The 20457-nt window shown below is 43.2% G+C and overlaps 1 protein-coding gene across 5 annotated transcripts in view; it reads left to right on the top strand.

Moving 5' to 3' along the window:
• LOC142502724 (uncharacterized) overlaps positions 1-20457 on the top strand; it is a 42556-nt gene that overhangs the window by 14104 nt on the left and 7995 nt on the right. For 4 of the 5 annotated variants that reach the window (XM_075614094.1, XM_075614093.1, XM_075614097.1 and 1 more), the window contains 2 exons: positions 10159-10312; positions 11523-11636. In XM_075614094.1, coding sequence (XP_075470209.1) covers positions 10159-10312; positions 11523-11636 — 268 coding nt within the window. The remainder of the gene's footprint in view (positions 1-10158; positions 10313-11522; positions 11637-20457) is intronic. The other variant, XM_075614096.1, reaches the window with a different exon arrangement.

Genomic DNA, 20457 nt, shown 5'->3' on the forward strand with positions numbered 1-20457 from the left:
TACCTGACTGTGTGTTCCAGATAAGTGGATTCCTCAGCGTGCTGTCCTTAGAAGTGAAGGTCCAGATGAGTAGAAGAGAGAAGGAGCACAGCTAGCTACATCCAGGATGCAAAAATATGAATAAGGGCAACTCCAGGCAAAGGAAAAATTATATTATCCTTTATTAGACAGCTTAGCAATGGTATAGGACAACGCACCAACGCGTTTCATCCCGCTGGACTTTCTCAAGGTGGTGGGAAACATGTAGTGGCATACATTTTAACATAAGAATTTTCGCGCCAAAATTAGTCCATAGTGACGTCATCGTCATGCGACCCGGAACTGAGTCGCGTTGTTACTGCACGAGTCAAGCCCGGGCCGCGTCAGTGACAGACAGAGCACACTGGGTAACAGGATTGGCTACAATAGAATAACATTGAATGCAACAACTTTAATCAAAATGAACATAGACAAAATGAAAAAACATATAACATGGACAGTTAAAACACTAAATATGAACTAAACGAATATATACTACTACCATAAACCCAAAGAACCCATAATATAATATTAAAGATGAAATAATATAGGAATATATATATATATATATATATATATATATATATATATATATATATATATATATATATATATACATACAACAGATATCACAGACACTCATAGATAAGAATACATAAATGAGGGATACGATTATAGGACATATATTGATATGTATAGGTTCAATTAAGGTATAGTAACCCTCTATCCTATATACACATGGGAAATAGATGTGTGTCATTATTCTGTGTCATTACTGTTACATCTTTTACTAGCTAATCTATGATTTTTACAATCTAATTCAGATGTACAGAATAATGACACACATCTATTTCCCATGTGTATATAGGATAGAGGGTTACTATACCTTTAATTGAACCTATACATATCAATATATGTCCTATACAGCGGGGTTCACATGCACCCAATATGATTTTTGAGGACTAACTCCGCAGAGACCTATGGAGCTGTTGGTCCCAAAGGCAGGAGGACGGCGAGATCCTCAGTGGGCAGGGGTACCAAAGGCTCCCCTGCCTTGGTAAATGCTCTTGCTTCTGGTAATGGCTGCAACTGGAGCAGCCTCCTCCGCAAATGAGTAGATGATGTGCCCTAGGTTGTTACTGAGTAGCACCTGAGTATCCAACCCAGGCAAAACACCTACATCTCTCTTGCCTTAACCGGCACCCCAGTCGAGGAACACCCGGGCGACCTGGATTGACCTGGAATGGTGACCTGCATCCCTGGTTCCGGGAGCAGATCCTCTGGATTGACCATATCGGGTCTCACCAGAGTAACAGTGGCACCGGAGTCAAGCAAGCAGGCTGCGTGGCTAGCTCCGATGGTCACTGGCCGCAAATACTTCCTTCTTACATCGTTGGATTGCAACACGACAGTTGCAATCTGATGCCCCTCTGACGCTCCTTCTATGCCACTTGCTGAAGGTATAGAATCCTCCGTCTGAGTCCGCTGCTGGACCCTCTGGATGGCCACCAGCTGCTTTGTGGGTGTCAGTCGCACAGCGGCGATTGGCTTTGCAGCTGGAGGGCATTGCCCCTGAGAGGGTTTGTTGGAGCGGTGCTGCTCAGGACAATCTGGCTTTATGTGCCCAGTCTGATTGCACTGGTAGCACCGCTTCTCGTGCCTTAACTATGCAGTCATGGTTGTACTCCCCTCTGCAGCTGCTTTCGGCTTCAAGTGCGGAGTGCTTTTGGGTGCCCGAGCCGGAGTGGCTCCATTCGGGGCAGACCCGTTCTTGTGCGACACGGCGGGGCTGGTGACATACTCATCGGGGTTTGTGGGCTACCTGTGCATTTACTGAGGGTGCCCCCTTAACCTAAGGATCTCCTCAGCTACAGGGACACTTTTCATCCCTCTGCCCCATTTACCTTTCTGGGCAATGCTGAAGCAGGAAACCCTAGCGGTGAGTCTCACAAGTTTTTTTTCAAGGGGAGATATTGCTGGGACAATGTGCCTACATGTATCTGAGAACGAGGCACGATTCCCAGGTACATTTTTAGAGGAACTGACAGCCCCGGACCCCAACTACCTAGGCACATTCTGACACCAATTCCTTCGCAAAATCCCCCTTGAAACTCATGCCCTAGCAATCCCTGCTTGTTGACATGCCTGGAAAGGGAAAAACATATAAAACATTTTTATTACAGGTTACACAGTTGAACAGTACAATGTTACTAGGCCCAAGAACTAACTCTCTTAGACCCTTATACATGGATCAAGGGTAACCAAAATGGGCTTAGCCTTTATTTGAGAGCCTGGTTACCCCCTACCGTCACAGTGACTGCCCCAGAGCTTTCGTCTTGAGGGGGGTGGTGTGACGGGAAGGGTTAGCCATGCTACACAACAAGGTTAAGCCCTCTAGTTACTCCTGAAACTGTGGGGTCCCAGGTGGCTACATAACCACCATAAGCCAGGGACCAGGGATAATACATGTTGAAAATAAAGTGACCCCTGCTTGTTTCAGTTTTCATGTTCCCCTGGCCCTAGAACTGTGAGATTTCTTGTGTGTCAGTTTTAGGCTAAGGTCCCGCTGGAGGCTGCTGCACATGCGCCTGACGGTCTGGCGGCACGCGCACAGCTGAAAACTGCGGTCTGTTAGCAGCGATCGGAGGTGAGGAGGGGCGTGGCTTAGCGTGCTTAGCATTATGGCTTTATTGCCAGTATTCGCTCGTCTCCGGCTGATAACTGCACTAAATTGCTCAGTCTTCTGGTATGGAGTCCCATAGCCTCTGCATTTTCTATCAATTATTTCTTACCTGCTTTATTTAAATGAGCAGCTGTGTGTTTGTTCTTCTGCCGTACCGTCATTATTTTTTGATTTTGCTCTGACAGAAAAGCTTGAGAGAAACATGTTTTACACTGAGTAATAGCTATTTTCCATGCATTTTCCATACATTCCAGCTCAGGAGAAAAGCAAGACATCAGCGTTTGGAAGTTATTTGGCTCAGGCGATATCCCCTCTTGATTGGCTCACAACGCACCATGTGACGCGTTGCCACACGGGAATACAATCTTGTTGTATCCCCTGCTGGCTGACGCGCCACAGCACAATGAGGGACAACAAGCATGTGAGGAACTGGTGAGACTGGTTGTTTCCAGGAGTTCGGGGGCCAAAGTTACCAGTAGTCCTTTAATTCTCCCCATCGAGCAGGCATGATTTGAAGGTAGGCGGAGTGAATTACACCGGGTCAACCCAGTGTCCCCTAGACTCCTGGATTTCGAGCCCAAATATTCCAAATCCATTTCCTTTGACTGTGAGGGGTTCCCCAGGCCAATATTAAAGGTATTATGCCCGGCTGGATGCCCCTGAGCCATATTGGGGAATTGTGAAGTGCCAGCTCTGCAACCCAATGATGGCAGAAACACTGTAATTGTAATGAAAATGTATGTGTGTCTTACTATTCCAGGAGTGTCAAGCAACAGGTTTCCCTGCTTCAGCACAGACCAGAATAGTAAGACCGGGCAGGGGAATGAATTACATTCAAAGGTCCCCCGGTATATGCCCAAAACTCCAGAACTCAGATTGAGGTTAAGAACATCTCCCACCAGGTATAAGGTGGCGAGAGTAATGTCATTTCTAAGTTAAAGTGTGTATGGTAGCAGTGTTTTGCCTGTGAAAATATAAAGGACAATTGTTTTTTAACACTCCGCGCTTGGCAGGATAGCAAGCGGCATTTTGCTAACTTTGGCTAGGAAGCTCCTAGAGCGCTGAGATTTGCTGTGGACATCGTTCAGGTATAAACATGAAAACTCACATAGCGCAATTTTTATAAAGTTATATAAAAATTGGTGAATGAAAGTCCCCCTATTTTAATTGTTCCAACATGTTAGGCACATTGGGGTTTTCACTCAAAACACCAGAGACACAGAAAACACTTATTTATGATTACTGTCGTTTAGAAATGCATGGCCGGAAATTCCTGTGAATGAATGCAGCCTCTCCAGCCCTGGACTTCTAAGACACCCCGCTGGCTTGCTGCCACGATGTCTGAAAAGTCCAGAGTTAAAAGGCTCCGACATACTAAGGTGTGGGGAGGGGTAACCCAAGTACCCCCATCTTAGTGTAAAGTCCGGGCAGATCGGCAAATGGCTGCCTAGCCCAGACTGAGAGTCGCCAGGTAAGGAGGTTGGGTCTCATATGCTAAGCGGCGGAGGTGCGAGGTTCGCACATGCCCTAAGCAGAATGAGAAGCCACCTCTGCCAGGTGTTTGAAGTATTGGCAACGCTGGGATAGGTGGGGAACGTTATTCCCACAGAGTGATTGGCTGCATGGGTTAGGTATAGGAGTTTTAACCCTGTAAGAATCCCTGCAGCCCATCGGGAACGAGATTCATCTAAGTTTCATTTTAAACTTCATAACATCGTATCAAGATTCAAGAGTTCGTAAGAACTGAGATTCCAAGTATCAATACAGCAGTGGCCGAACGAATGAAGCAGTTCTGGCGGAGTACAAAGTGGTTGCGACTGGCGCCACTGACCAAGGACTGTTTCCAGCTCTGTTTGCGAGCAACTCCCGCTCCTGAGAAATTGCTCCTAGAGACTTTGTTTTTCAAGATTTTGTTTTGGGAACAAGTTATTTTGTTTGCCCCCGTATCAGTAAGTGTATTTTGAGTGTAATTGTGTAACACAGTGTGTATGTCATTTGTGGAAATAAATTACAATTTATTTTATCTTTTCGCTTTGCTCAATCAAAGGATCCGGGTATAAATGTGTTAAAAGTGCTGTTCCCCAATGTGTATACTTAATTTGGTGGTAGGGGCTAACCAGGCTCTCAGATAAAGGTTTAGCTCGTTTTGGTTACCCCTGATCCGTGTATAAGGGTCCAAGAAAGCTGCACTTTATTTTTTACTAGCCTTTATTTCCCGCACACTATCTAAGAGGCTATGATTGGACTCTTAAGAGTCCCCTCGCAGCCTTATATTTATGGTTGGAGTGCCCATGAACCCCAATACAGGTTCTGGGCTACCTGGTCATAAACTGGGTATCCCCCTTAACCTAGGGACCCCTTATAGTTACAGGGACCCTTTACATTCCTTTGCCCCATTTACCTTTCTGGGCTGTGCTGTGAGTCACGGTGAGTCGCGAAAAGCGTTTTCAAGGGAAAATATTGCCGGGACAATGTGCCTACATTTATACAGGAATCAGACATGATTATAGGGTATTTTTAGGGGAACCGACAACTCTGTACCCCAACTACCTAGGCACATTCTGACAACAATTTGTCCACAACTCCCCCCCCCCCCTTGAAACTCATGCCCTTGCAATCCGTGCTTGCTGGCATCGCTGGAAAGGCAAAAACACATACAATTCTTTATTGTCGTACATTACAGTTTGTGCAATAAATAGTACTGGGCTCAAAAGCTGAGACTCCCGAACCCTTATACTTGAATCAGAGGTAACCAAAATAGGGCTTGACCTTTTATTAAGAGTCTGGTTACCCCCTCACCATCACAATCTCTATGCAGACATCCTAGCCACCTCTCGGATTATAACAAAAACACTGGATGGCGCTCTAACACTCCCAATACGTGCTCAGTGCAGAAAAAACAAACATACAGGCATACCCCGCTTTAAGGACACTCACTTTAAGTACACTCGCGAGTAAGTACATTTCGCTCAATAGGCAAACAGCAGCTCACGCATGCGCCTGTCAGCACGTCCTGAACAGCAGTACCGGCTCCCTACCTGTACCGGAGCTGTGCACAAGTGGGGAGGCTATAGAGCCTGTTACACATGCGTTATTTATATCAGTTCTGCACATATGTGACAATTGCAGTACAGTACGTGCATCAAAAGTGGGAAAACGGTAATGTTTCACTTTAAGTACATTTTCACTTTACATACATGCTCCGGTCCCATTGTGTACGTTAATGCGGGGTATGCCTGTATATTAATGTGATGGGTATATGAGATTAAATATAAAGTGAAAAATCAAGTGCAATATGGGTGCACGATAACACACCAACACTCAGTGAAAATAAAGTAAGTAAATAAAGGGCAAACCGACTTCACTCAACCCTTAGCATAAACTGTTTCAAAAGTCTTGACGCATGTACAGTATCTCTCCAAACCCCAGGGGAGCGATGATGGAAGCCATAAAAAAAAAAATCTACATACTGTAGTGCAATAATGCTATACACAGTGAAAAAAGTATATAATAAGGGCGCTCCAAAATTCCTACTCACAATTGAGTAGAAATATAAGAGCAATAATCCATCCCGTAGTAGTACTTCCTGGATGGTATATGGTAGTAGAATCAGCAGTCTCGGACAGAGAGAAACAAAACCATAGTGCAGGTCATACAAAATATTTATGGAACATAGAAAACTCACAAATGGAGGCTTACAATAAAGAGAGAGGTTATGGGCAGGATAGGTATATACTGTGGTTATCAGGTAAGTCGCGATCTCACCGCTCCACCGCACTGCCCCAGACACCAAAAACATAGATTGTAAGCTCCACAGGTCAGGGACCTGTGCCTGCAAAATGTCAAGCGCTACGTAAAAACTAGCGTCGCTGAACTCAGCTGTTATCACACTGAAACCTGATACAGCAGCTCAAGATTTTAGTGCAGTCACTACACAAATATGCTTAGCATGCACCCAATCATTAATAGATGGTAGTGGTGGATGGTAGTGGGTGTAAAATAAAGCTTAGTACTAAATGCAGGATTGAAAATAACACTGTATACGACTGTATAGTAGTGGTGCTGGTTACTGGGTACTGCCGAAAGATGAACACAGCTGATTCTGACCGCCTCCTACATTGACGCCACCGTCATGACGCTCTAAACCCTTAGGTTGGTTACAGCTGGGTTCAGTGACGTAAGTACTCTAGGGTCACAAGGCTACACATTCTATTTTGTCTTACAAGTACAGGTTTTCAAGTGCAGTAGAAGCTGTTAATTACAGGTTATAATAAACTATACCTTCATATCTTTGCCTTTCCTCTATTGCTACTTAAGGTACCAGCTACAGGTTGTGTTATATGCTTTGCTACTGTACATTGTAGCATGTAGTTCAAGGGTGGTTGAATTGTTGCATTGTATGCTTTTCACCGTCTCCTTTAGCACTACATGGCATTGTCATGTCCTGTTTTATTCAGCAGTACCATTTATTGTATGTGCCTATAACTATGAGGTTACTATCATTGGCAAGGAATATCTACATTCTGGTAATATTAGCTGACTTATGAATTATGCTACTATATTAGCAGCATCTGTTTGATAGGGAGTCACTCCATATCTGCATATTACTCCATACCTACAAGGTTCTTTTCACTATTATAGTATTTAGAACAGAGTAATACTGCTGTATATGCACTGAGTGAGCATTTTAGCCTAAACTGGACATTTATCCAGCATAGCTATACCCTAACAACCGCCTACCTGGGGAATTTTAACCATTTATATTTATATATTTTTAAACGTTGTTGTGTATTAATGATATAAAATTTTGTTATTTTTTGTGAGAACAATACTCACCTTTATGTGTCGATTTGAGGATACCTATTTACGCCTCTAGTGGGTTATTGTATACCCCTACCACTACGGTATATACATTATACTTAGAGTGCAGCTAATGTGGTTCTAGTGTTAACCTTAGGTTCACTTTTGTCTCTATTACCTGAACATTTAAGGGAGCAAGTTACATTCTAATTGATATATACATGTTATCTTTGAGACTCTCAAAACCCCTTTATGGTTTATAGAGTTCATTATTCAATGAGGGGGAACAAACTACCTTCATAAGTTTACACTCTGGAAAAAGCATGAATACATGTTTCAGGGTCTAAAATGCATTTTTTCTAATCTGTAATAAATTTAAGAGACTATAAAGAAGATCCAATAAATTAACCAATCAAAAAAGTATGACACACGAGAGAGCATTTCGGAAGGATCTTTAATTAAAGTCTGTGTAATGAACTTTCCATTGATTATCAACCATGAATTTGATTGTTGACAAACAAAGAAGATTTTACTTTTAATCTCTGCTTCTTTTTTCAAAGAAATACAACACTGGGAAATCATTTTATTATATATTTTTTGTGACATGAACCAATTTTTAATACTGTGGGTTCATCCTGCAGTGATTCATAGTACCTGTGACAGGGTAAATAAAACCACCAGCTATATACCTGGCAGACATATGTTTAGTCTGCAGTGCAGCAGTGATGAGGTTAACTTCAGCTGGGAAGCTCATGGCAATTAGTTGAATCCCAGCTGCCTAATCAAGGTGTGTTAAAAACCCCAGGATGTGCACACATGCAGCCTAGCTGGTGAGGAGACAGGACTGAAAGTGCTGAAGAGATTACTGCTTTAAGGTCTGTGTTTCAAAGTACATGTGTGATGAACTGTCTGTCTCCTGCATACAAAAGAGTAGCTGCCTTATTTTTGCTCTGTCTGCTAAAGAGAAACTTATTTTTGCTCTGTCTGCTAAAGAGAAACTATTTAGCTCTGTCTGCTAAAAATAAGCTATTTTGTTTTGTCTCCTGAAGAAAAAGCTATTTTTCTTTTGTTTGCTGATGAGAAGCTATTTGTTTTTGGTGTGCTGTATGTTTTAAGGCTAAAATAAATAAGCCTTATCCAAAGAACCCGCGTGTGTAGTTGCATGTACTCTGCAACAGTACCCCAGAGGTTAACATTGCCGATTAGAGGCTTACTATACCTGATTATAGTTTCTTAATTAAATAATGGGGTATATAATCACTAAGGGGAAGCCTTCCCAGTATCCCTGATGAAGCCAAACACATTGGCGGAACGCATAGGAGGAGGAGCCTACTGAGGGTCATGATCTGATCCACGAACAGAGCAAACATTTGCTGTGAGCTCTGTGGGACGAAACCAGTCTTAATCAGCCTGAAATAGAGTGACATCTGCCAGTCTTTGAACACAGCCCACCACAAATGGGCAAGCGTCATATCCGGTAACTGACATCATGCCCTGAGCCCTACGTCACTTCAAGGTTCGGAGGAAAGGTTTTAATCAGTAGCCAGACGCAAGCAGCTACAGATGCAGCGGACGTTATTTTAAGGCATCACGGCGCCATTTTCGTGTGCGCTGCTGTACTCCAAGCGGCATGAACGTGGCCAATCGTCCCAGACACGCGTTTTATCGAGGTTGCTTTGTTTGAATTTTATGGATTGAGTGCAATTATATGCAATGAAATGAATGAATTGTCATGTGTACAGTACTGTGCTACTGTGCCAATTTCAGGTGTTTAAAAACCAGAACACTAAAATGCCATTTTATGCACTCGCCTGCACTCGCGTCTTAAGGCGGTACGGTTGGAAGTAATCCCGCGCCATCACATGGGTATTCCGAGGTATAAACCGCGTGATTTCGTAAAATTATGGCCGCTGCATCTGTATCAGCCAACAAGTGTGTTATTGAGTCTACTGAGGATAGCACCCAGGAGACGACTACCCTGGCCCAGCAGCACAGAAGCGCGGTTAAGATCGAAAAGCCTCCCTGCACCCACTCGGTAACATCTGACGGACAAGACCTTTGGACTCTGTGGGAGAGTAGAAGTTTATTCAACAACTACCATTGGCACATCGGCAGCAGTCTCAAATATATCAGGCGTTGTTTTTATTATTTTTCTTGCATATATGTTTTCTAATGCATATTGTTTGTCATAACATTGCTATTTTTTTTAACCATAAAGGCACCTTTATTCATTGCTTTTTTGTACCTCTTCTCATATTTTCATTCTGAGATATGCTTCCTAAGTATTTTTTTTTTTTTAAATGATTCCAGAGCTTAGGACCATTAAAGCCCTGAAAATAAAACTATGCATTGTTAATGGATTAAAGACAGGTGTCTCTTCTGTTAAAGATAGTGGGTGAAATAACATGTTACATTTGTATGGTGAAAACTCTTAGCATGTTATGTCAGCAAATACATAACGTATTAGCGAGTGGTGGCTCCACTCCTTTTAATCAATGGTCTGCCAAAAGTGGCCAGGGTTAACATGTTAAAGGGTCTTGAACGTGACTGCAGGTAAAGGAATGGTCAGATGCATCTGTATATTTTGTAGTATGAATGTGATCATTCTGTCTGGATACTCCATAAGAGAACACAATATAAACGTCTCTGTGTTTCAGGAACCGATTAAGTCTGATAATGTTGCAGTCTGTTTCTCTGTGGAGGAGTTGGAGTCTTTTGAAGAAAGACAAAAGGAACCTTGTAAGAATGTGATGACGGCAAGCCACCAGACCCCCACTTTAGTGGGTATGGAGAGTTTCTTAATATTATGGCGTGAGTGATGAGGGAGTTGCATTGTTTCATTTTAAATTATACAGAGAATATATAACGAACTGGCCATCGTACAGAAAACACGGTTTGAAAATTTAAATCCTTTTAATCATTTCCGAGGGTATAAAAGGTGGAAAGTTTTTAACTCTTTAAAGTGCAAATATGAAAATGTATGTTAAACAGCAATCAGTAATATTAAGAACTTTGATCTATAAAAACATAATATACTCAAAACAAATTGGCTATTACCATACGGCAGTACACTGAAATACAAGCAGGATTCAACATTTTAAGAATAATACATTACACAAAAAAAAACAGTATTCAATGAGCTTTAAAGCTGCAGTTCAGTCAATATCCTGCATGTGTGTTTTTATTTTAATAAATCAGTTCTGTAGTAAGAAAAAATACTTTTAGCATTTTCTGTTTTTAAAAAAACAACAACTTTGAAAGACCAATTTTCTTGTATTCTATTTTAACAGCCATTTGCTAAGGCACTGCCCCTTCGTGTCCTGTCACAAGCCCTGGCACACCCCTTTGTGAGCCCTGCCCTCCCTCTAGCACATGTTAGTGCAGGAGTTCTCATGAATATTCATGAGCTTCCACTGAGTAACAGAAGCAGGAGAAAAACATATGCAATATCTAAAGATCTTGCCAAATTTTGCCGATCAATACATGGAGAACGAATTGACCGGCAGCTATACAGTTCTTTAGGTAATTAGAGATTGCCCACATAAAACTATTGAAGTAAAAAAATGAATAAAAAAAAAAAAAAAAAGACTGAACTGCAGTTTTAAATAATTAAAAAAAAAACAATAACTAAACAAGTAGCATAGATTACTGCTTCATACAAATGTCATTTTAAGCTTTTCTTCAATGTTTTCTACTTATGGAAGCACAAAGTAAGGAAAAAAGTTTAAATAATTTCCACATTTTATTAATTTTTAGAAACATGTTAAAAAAATAAGTACATTCTGTATTTATGTTATTTGATTATGACTAATAGCCATATACTGAGCATAGTCCATAGTCCACAGTGAATAGTCCATAAGGCGTTGTATGATTTAGCACCACTTATATGAGCCTATGTCTCTAAAGTAATGTATTTGTAATTTATTTGTACATTGTTTCTCAGATACATTTTTAAATTGGATCAACAAGAGTATCGTCAAAATTAATAAAGCCTCCACTATTTCTCTATTCACATGGACAGGTTATCTCTATGTGAAGCCTGAGATTGTATCGCGTATACACAGAGGAGAGGAGCTGTGTGTAAGGAGCAATTTGTACACACAAAACAGAAAAATTCAAACAAACCCTTCAACAAGTTAGTAAAAAAAATATTATTTTTTGTGTGGACTCTTAAAAAGTTCCTTATAGAATAAAAGTGAACTAGCTAGTAGCATGTTTATTAGGTTAAATGTATAAAATTGTCAAGTTTAAGTATTTTTAATTGACACTTTGGATTATTTTTTTTACAATCGTTAATCTCTTTATTAATTTTTTTTTGCGGGTTATGCTTTAAATTGCATTAGAGCAATTACTGCACGGAAACTCCCATTTACGGTGTACATTTCCAGGAGTTTCCATGCATTAGGACCTGATTGCTACTAACGCACTTTAGAGCATAAACATGACCATGGAGGCTGCGAGGGAGCTCCCCCACCCCCTCGTTACCCAATACCTACATAAACACATACAAGTAACAACAGGCACCATCTGGAGGTATAAAAGGCCGCGGCTTTGTTTATTAAATAATTTGAGTAACTGCCAGTCCCTGCCAGAGTGCTCGCTTAATATGTCAAGGGTCAGACGGTCCTTCAACCGCTAATCCTGTAGCCGGGCCCACGTGACCCGGTCGTTGTTGCGAGAGGGCTCTCAGAAGTCACGACCGGATGACCCCGCCCACTCACCACACCCCCTGACCTTATCAGCCCAAGCCCCGTCTGGCAAGGACAAGCACTTACCCCCCAACTGCCGCCGCGACAGAGGCAACCTGGTCAAACTGACTCCTCATTAAAGAACTTCAGTCCTTTCCATTTCTTTGCGAAAGTACTTGGACTTCACACAGTAAAATAACAATGATACAAGGTAACAATATTCACGGACAATATACTTACAGTAGTAGCGAACAATGGTAACAGTTAACTCTACTCATTTACCCAAACCAGGGGCGAAACATTGATTACATGCTATCACTTCTCATCAATAAGGGACGGGTGGGTGGGAAAATATGTCAGCCGGGAGCAGAAAGAGCGCGCTTGCTCCCGGCTGTGGTCTTAAACTCCCCCTTGGCACCTTCCCATCCCGCCCCCATCACCCCCCAACTGCTGCCACTGACTGGTCTTTTTAACCCCCCTTAAACTAAGCCCACACCACCAGACCCCGCGAGGACCCTCTCCACCCGTTCCCTGCCACTCATTGTTAAATAAATCTGAGCCAATATCTGAGAGTTGCACGCCGTCAGAATTAAACAAACCAACCAAATTGGAATTGACTGTGGGGTGGTTGATCACCCATCCCCCAATCTCGCGTACCTTTTTATTTAACTTTTTCATATTCGCTCAACCGCGCACGCACCCCCATGTAGATGATATCTAAACAACAATCCGTAATAACCTTCCCTAAGCTACCGCATCGTCGGAGCCGTACTAATCTTCGCCAAGCTACCCCATGGGCGGAGCTGTAATAACCTTCAAGCTATCGCACTGGCGTAGCTGTAATAACCTTCTCTAAGCCACTGGCGGAGCTGTAATAACCTTCTTCAAGCTAGCATACCAACGGAGCTGTAATAACCGTCTTCAAGCTACCGCACCAGTGTAGCCGTAATAACCTTCTCCAAGCTACAGCACCGATGGAGCCATCATAATCTTTTCCAAGCTATCACACAGACGTGGTCGTAATCACCTTTTCCAATCTATCACACAGGCGTAACCGTAATAATCTTCTCCAAGCTGCCGCACTGGCAGAGCTGTAATAACCTTCTTCAAGCTATTACACCGGCTTAGCCGTAATAACATTCTCCAAGCTACTGCACCGTCGTAGTCGTAATCACGTTCTCCAAGCTATTGCACAGGCATAGCCATAATAATGTTCAAGCTACGGCATCGGCAGAGCTGTAATATCCTTCTCCGAGCTACTGCACCTGCGTAGCCGTAATAACCTTCCCCAAGCTACCGCATCGGCGGAGCCATAATAACCTTCTCCAAGCTACCGGTGGAGCTGTAATAATCTCCAAGCTACTGCACCGGCGTAGCCGTAATAACCTTCTCCAAGCTGCCGCACCAGTGTAGCCGTAATAACCTTCTTCAAGCTACTGCACTGGCGTAGCCGTAATACCCTTCTTCAAGCTATTGCACAGGCGTAGCCATAATTATCTTTTCCAAGCTATTGCACCCTGGCAGAGCCGTAATAATCTTCAAGCTACCACATCGGCGAAGCTATAATAACCTTCCTCCCTCTCTATACTCTCCATCACCTCTGCTGATACCCAATTGGCATGCTTAGGAAGAGGTCTCTGATCCCCAGTGTGGACCGGGTGATTAGTGATGTGTCCTGCCCGGCTTGTCTGTGAACAGAACCCTATGCTGCTCTTGCATAGCCCTTGGCTGCACTGTCTGCTGTGCACTGAGCTGGGACCCTATCTCTATCTGCTCTACTGTGCCCCCCTGCCTAGATTTCCCTGGGTGGTCAGGCAGAGAATTGCTCGCCGGGTCCCTCATTGGTGGGCTACAAACAACCAGCACTGATGCCACACTCTGTGTAAAATACTCCTTAAGCATATTACTATGATAAGTCCAATTTCTCCCTGTCTCTCCATCTAACTCTACATCATTCATCCTCCTGAGAACCGTGTATGGTCCAGACCAGGCAGCCATTCATTTGTTCTGACGAGTGGGCTTCAGAACAAGCACTTGCTGCCCAGGGATGAATGTTCTGCTACGGGCATTCTGATCATACCAAGTCTTCTGCTTGGTCTGAGCCTCCCTGAGATTAGCCTGTGCCAACCCCATAATCATTTCCCTGAGATCTACCACACACTGACGCACAGAAGCATCAGTATTGGTAGTCTCTCCTCCCCATTCCTCACGGAATAAGTATAGAGGTCCCCGGACCCTGCGACCATATAGAAGCTCTAAGGGAGAGAATCCGGTAGATTCTTGCGGTACCTCTTGGCATGCAAACAGCAAATGCTGCAAATGAATCTTCCAATCTTTTCCTTCAGCCTCTATAAACGCTCGAAGCATCTGTTCAAGGTCCCATTGAACCTCGCACATAGACGTTTGTCTGGGGGTTGGTAAGGGGTCGTGCGCAGGTGCGTCACCCCTCATGAATCCCAGAGACACTGTAGCAATTCACTCATGAATTGCGACCCTTGTTCAGTCAGAATCTCACTAGGTAAACCTACTCTAGTGAATATGACTATTAATGCTTTGGCTACTGCCCTAGCGTCGTTGGTGGCTAGTGCTACAGCCTCAGGGTACCTGGTGGCAAAATCCACCACCGTGAGTATTTAATGCTTGCCAGACCAACTGGGGATCATAAGATGTTCCACTATGTCCATAGCTACTCTCTGGAAGGGTTCCCCTATAACCGGGAGTGGGTTCAGGGGTGCCTTCACATGATCACCCGCCTTACCTACTCGCTGGCAGGCATCACAGGACCGGAATGAATCTACCACTGCCCCTGATGCACCCAGCCAGTAGTAATGCTGCAACAGCCGGGTTCTCGTCCGAGTGACCCCCTGATGCCCCGCTAGTGGTATGGCGTGGTCTACCTGCAATAACTGCTGCCTATACTCCCTCGGTACCACTAACTGCCGCCTACCAGTCCAAACCCTATCAGGAACGGTAGAACCCTGTTCTCTATATTAGAGCCCACGGTGCCATAAGAACCGATCTGACCCACTGTCCGAGGCAGACTTGGACGCCAAGAGTCTCGTGCCCTCCCTTTTAACACCATTTATTTTAAAATGATTTTGAAAATGAAGTTGTGCCCACATTTCTTTAATTTAGTTGTATCCAGACAGCATATAATAAGTAAAAGGTGTGCATACCCCTGCCAGGATGAAGGCCGTCCTCAACCCCATAGTTTCAATAAACACATTGATTGTCACTGTGGTAAGCTATGCCAACAACGGGTCAACATTACAACAAAGTCAATAAATGGGACACCTAAAAAAAATAAAAAAAAATAAAATACTGTACAATTTAATAAAAACAAACAGCCAAAAAATGCAATGATTGTCAATGTGGTAAGCTGTTCCCTCAATGGGGCATAGATAAAAACATTGCCACGCAATGGGCATCTTTAAAAAAAATACACAATAAAATAAAATACAATAAAGGTGCTTATAACCCTTGCTTGGATGAAGATTCATCATCATAGAACTGAGGCACCAACAACTCTTGACTCACGGAGCAATGATTCATATCAGTATTTTGCGCAGAAGTCCACGATCTTCAGTTACTTGCAGAGGAGTCTCCGATGAGTAGATCTTCTTATCTTCTTTCTTTTCTTTTTATCTTCATCCTTGTCTTCTTTCTTCTCCAACAGGTACAGGAGGAGTTGTTGCCACACCATCTTCTTCTTGTCAAATGAGATATAAGGCCTGTGATGTCACATTTGACTGTCAAATGGTATATCCACCAATCTGATTGGTGGATGTACCATGTGATGGGCTTCCCTTTTTGTTTTTTAAAGATGTGATTTCACTTTAAAGGGAGGGAAGCCAGCCAATCAGGTAGCATATGCTTCTCTCCCTTTTAAGATTACATCACTTCAGCAAAACAATGGAAGCCATCACATGGTACATTCACTAATAGGATTGGTGAATGTAGCATTTGACAGTCAAATTTGATAACGGCACAGGTGTTATATATGGCCTGTCACATCTCATTTGACCGGAAGAAGACGGTGTGGCAACATCTCCTCCTGCACCTGTTTTAGAAGAAAGAAGAAAAGGAGCAAGATAAGAAGATCTATCCAACAGGATCCCTTCTGCAAGAAACTGAGGATCGTGGACTTCTGTGCTGCATGTTGATGAGTATCACTGTTTTGTGACTCAAGAGTTGTTAGTGCCGCAGTTGGTAGAGGAGAAAGTATATTCATCCCGGTAAGGGTAAGAAGCACTTGTATTGTATTTGATTTCATTGGGTATTTTCTTTAGGATGCCCGTTGATTGGCATTGTATTTATCTATGTCACATTGAGGGTATTGATAACCACATTGACAATCAATACATTTGTTTGGCTAATGTTTATTTTCATTTAATTGTATAGTATTTTATTTTTTGGATGTTTTTTTAATTTATTTTTTAAGGTTGCCTATTCATTACCATTGTGGTAATCCTTGCCCCATTGGGAGCATAATTTACCACAGTGACAATCAATGGATTTATTGGCTACTGTGTAATGTATTGTACAATACTGTAATATCAATTTAATTTGAATGTGTATTTATTTTTAAAACAAATGGGCAAAGCACTATCAGCCCCATTTGGTTACTTGTGCGTTTGCCCATTTGTATGTGTGGTGGTGGGGGATAGGGTTAGTTGCATTGGGGAGGGTGGTTCGGCTTCCCTAATGAATAACAGGAGGGGTTAACACCATATTTACTATAGTGGTGTCACAGGAGACCAGCATTTTTTTTTCACATTTATACCCGGGGATCATATGATTGAGCAGAGCAAGGAGATAAATGACAATTTATTTTATTTCACGAATGGACATGCACACAATGTTACACAATTACAATCAAAATACACTTACTGGGACGGGGCCAAACAAAATAAAATGTTCCCAAAACGAAATCTTGAAAACAAAGTCTCTAGGAGAAATTTCCCAGGAGCGGGAGTTGCTCGCAAAATGGTTTGAAACGGTCCGCGGTCAACAGCGGTACCTGCAACTGCTGTGTATTCCGACGGAATTGCTTCTTTCTTTCTGTATCCGCTGTAATGGCACTTGGAATCTTTAACCCTTACGAAATCTTAGAGGGTTCTTGCATGAATCTTGTTAATCTTGGATGAATCTTAGGTGAATCTTTCATGAATCCTTAGATGAATCTGATTCCTGATGGGCTGCATGCATTCTTAGGTGGGAAGTTTTCCCACCTATCCTGGAGTTGCCAATACTTTGGGCAGAGGGGGCTTCTCATTCTGCTAAGAGCATGTGCCAACTTAGCACCTTTGCTCCTTAGCATATGAGACCCAGCCCCTCTCCCAGGCGACACAAAGTCTGGGCTGGCGACCTTTTGCCAAACTGCCCAAACTTTACACTAGGATGGGGATACTTGAGGATCCCCTCCCCAACTAACACTTTGGGGACACTGAGCCCTTTAAACTCCGGGCTTTTACAGACATCAGGGCAGCAAGTCAGCGGGATGTCTTAGAAGTCCGGAGCTGCACATTCTTATCTGCTTTTGTGAGTCACTGGACGCATACTAAGTGGGGGCTACAATTAATGAGTAATTCCCGGTTCCCGATGGTCTGAATGAAATCCCAAATGTGCCTTACATGTTTGATACACTATTTGAGGGGGACTTTCATGCATCAATTTTTATACAAACTTATAAAAATTACGCTATGGGTGTTTTTCATGTTTCTTCCTGAACTACGCGTACAGCAAGTTTCAGCGCGCTAGGCTTTTTCTTACCAAAGTTAGCACACAGCTGCTTTTTTCCCTCAAGCGCTGAGTTTTAAAAACATGTTTCCTCTCGCCACCTTATGCCTGGTGGGAAAGACACTGAACCCCTATACTCAGTTCTGGGGTGTTGGTCATATACTGTACCAGGGGACCCTGGAATGTGATTTCTTCCTGCCCAGTCTTACTGTTCTGGTCTGTGCGGAAGCAGGGAGATCTGGCAATGAGCCGCACACTGCTTAATAGGGAGGATTTTGTTCAGTAGTCTGTGTTTTCATGTCCCCAGGGATCTGGTAGGATTCCTGAGTACATGTTTTGTTGTAACCAGCAAGTCTGGCCCCCTTCTACCCAAACACACCCTGACAACACTTTACCGTAAAATCATCCCTGAAACTCATGCCCTGTGAATCTCCACTGGTTGACTCTCCGGGAACAGTAAAACACACATATACATCTTTATTGAAATACAGTGCACATGCCATAACTGGATTGCAGAGCTGACACTTCAATCTCCCGAATATGGCTCAGGGGCACCCAGCCGGGCATAATACCTTTATTATTGGCCTGGGTACCCCCTCATCGTAACAAGTGGTTACCACCGTTGCTGTAATTAAGGGGTTAACCCATCCCGCACCGTTCCAGGGAGGTCTAACCACCCCCCTCGGGCCAACTACAGTACACCCTTCACCCACTCCATTAAAACACTAGTAACCCCTTAATTACCTTAACAGTTGTAATCGCTAATGTGTAATTAAGGGGTAACTGGTGTTTTACTGGTTGGCCATCGGCCCTTACACGTTGGTGAAGAAGAGGTGGATGACGCCTTCATCCTGACAGGAGTAAGTAAAACATTTATTCATTTAATTTGTACTGTTTTTTACTCCATACTGTATTTGGATGGTTAAAAGTGCCATATTGGAGCATTTACCCATTCATTGGGGGGGGGGGGTGGAGGGGTTGTGGGGTGGAAGAGGGGATGGGTGAAGTGGGTGGGTGGTTAGGCCTCACGGGTGCGTAGTGGGAGGGGTTAACCCCTTCATTACCTTAGCGGTAGTAACTACAAAGGTAATGAAAGGGTTAACCCATCCCACTACCCTCCTTGTAGGCCTAACAACCCACCCTGGGGCAACTACCCCCTTCACCCACTACTTCCAAACCCCAAAAAAACAAGTTACTATGGTTTTACAGCTTCATTACCTTAGCGGCTAGCCGCTAAGGTAATGAAGCTGCTTTTATTATTATTTTAATTACATAGGATTTAAGCAGGGGGTCTCCGGAGCTGAACCGCCTTAATTTCAGCCCAGTGGACCCCCTGCCTCCCGAATTACAGGCCCCGGTATCTCTGCATTTTATTCTCCTGCGTTGCGTGATAATGACATTTAAACCTACAGGAGATACTGGCATCCCTTGCCGGGGCCTGTAACTCGGGAGGCAGGGGGTCCCTGCGGCTTAAATTAATGCAGTTCAGTTCCAGAGACCGACTGCTTTAATCCTACGTTATTAAAATAAGATAAATGCAGCATGATCGCCTGTTAGAGGTGCAAAGAGAGAGTGGCTGATTTTGTCTACTCTCGCTGCGTATCTCTTCCAAACTGATGTGACCCAGTAGGATTAACACAATGGGAAGTCCATTTAGACGCAGGGACCCCCACTCTGTTAACCCTGCAATTCCCCACTGCTCGGCACTTGCCTGTGAATGCTTCACGTTTGGTCCATGGTTCAACAGCACGTTTGCAGGGTAGGTTGGCGATACAACTGACTGCATCTGTAGATCACATGAACTGCACAGCGGTGGTCTAAATTCTTACTTATTTCCTCAGAGAAACGAATAAAATTAGTTTGACAAGATATATCCCTGATAAACCAATGCTTAATACTACTAATAATTTGATAGAAAAAGGTTTTCCAGAAAATAATAATCCCTTAATAGACTATTGGTGTCAGGTTTACATATAATTGTAATTCACTGGTTGTGACATACTGTAGCTCCATGTTTAAATTAGAGTGTCTGCTTTATGCCAATATTGTGGTACTGATACTGTTTAAATGGAGTCCTTAATATTAAATATATTGGTCTGACTAGAACAGCTCGTTAAGAATCCGTTAGGTGTATGCCATGAGGTCTAAGTGCTTTATTTAGCTATATAATTTTGAGCTGACTTTTCACTTATTCCTGTGATTGCAAATGTTAGTCAATGTTAAGATTGTAGCTTCCTTTTGTTGTAATATTTTGCAAGCTGCTCTTCAGTTTAAATATTCAGTGCATTTCCTATTCCTCAGCCTAGGACGTTTTGGCCACATCCATTTGACAACAACCAAATCGCCACCGTCGCTCTGTCACCGTAACTGGTGACCGAAGGGCAAATCGCCTCATGTCACCTCGCCGTCATTGCTAGCACCTCTCCCAGCCAGACACCTCCACAGCACCTCTCCAAGCCGGACACCATGCTGCAGCACGTGCAGGGCACTTCCAACCGCTCTGCACAGGACAATTAGCGCAGCTGCCAG

Source organism: Ascaphus truei, chromosome 9 (genome assembly GCF_040206685.1).
Source record: "Ascaphus truei isolate aAscTru1 chromosome 9, aAscTru1.hap1, whole genome shotgun sequence".
NCBI classification, from domain to species: domain Eukaryota; kingdom Metazoa; phylum Chordata; class Amphibia; order Anura; family Ascaphidae; genus Ascaphus; species Ascaphus truei.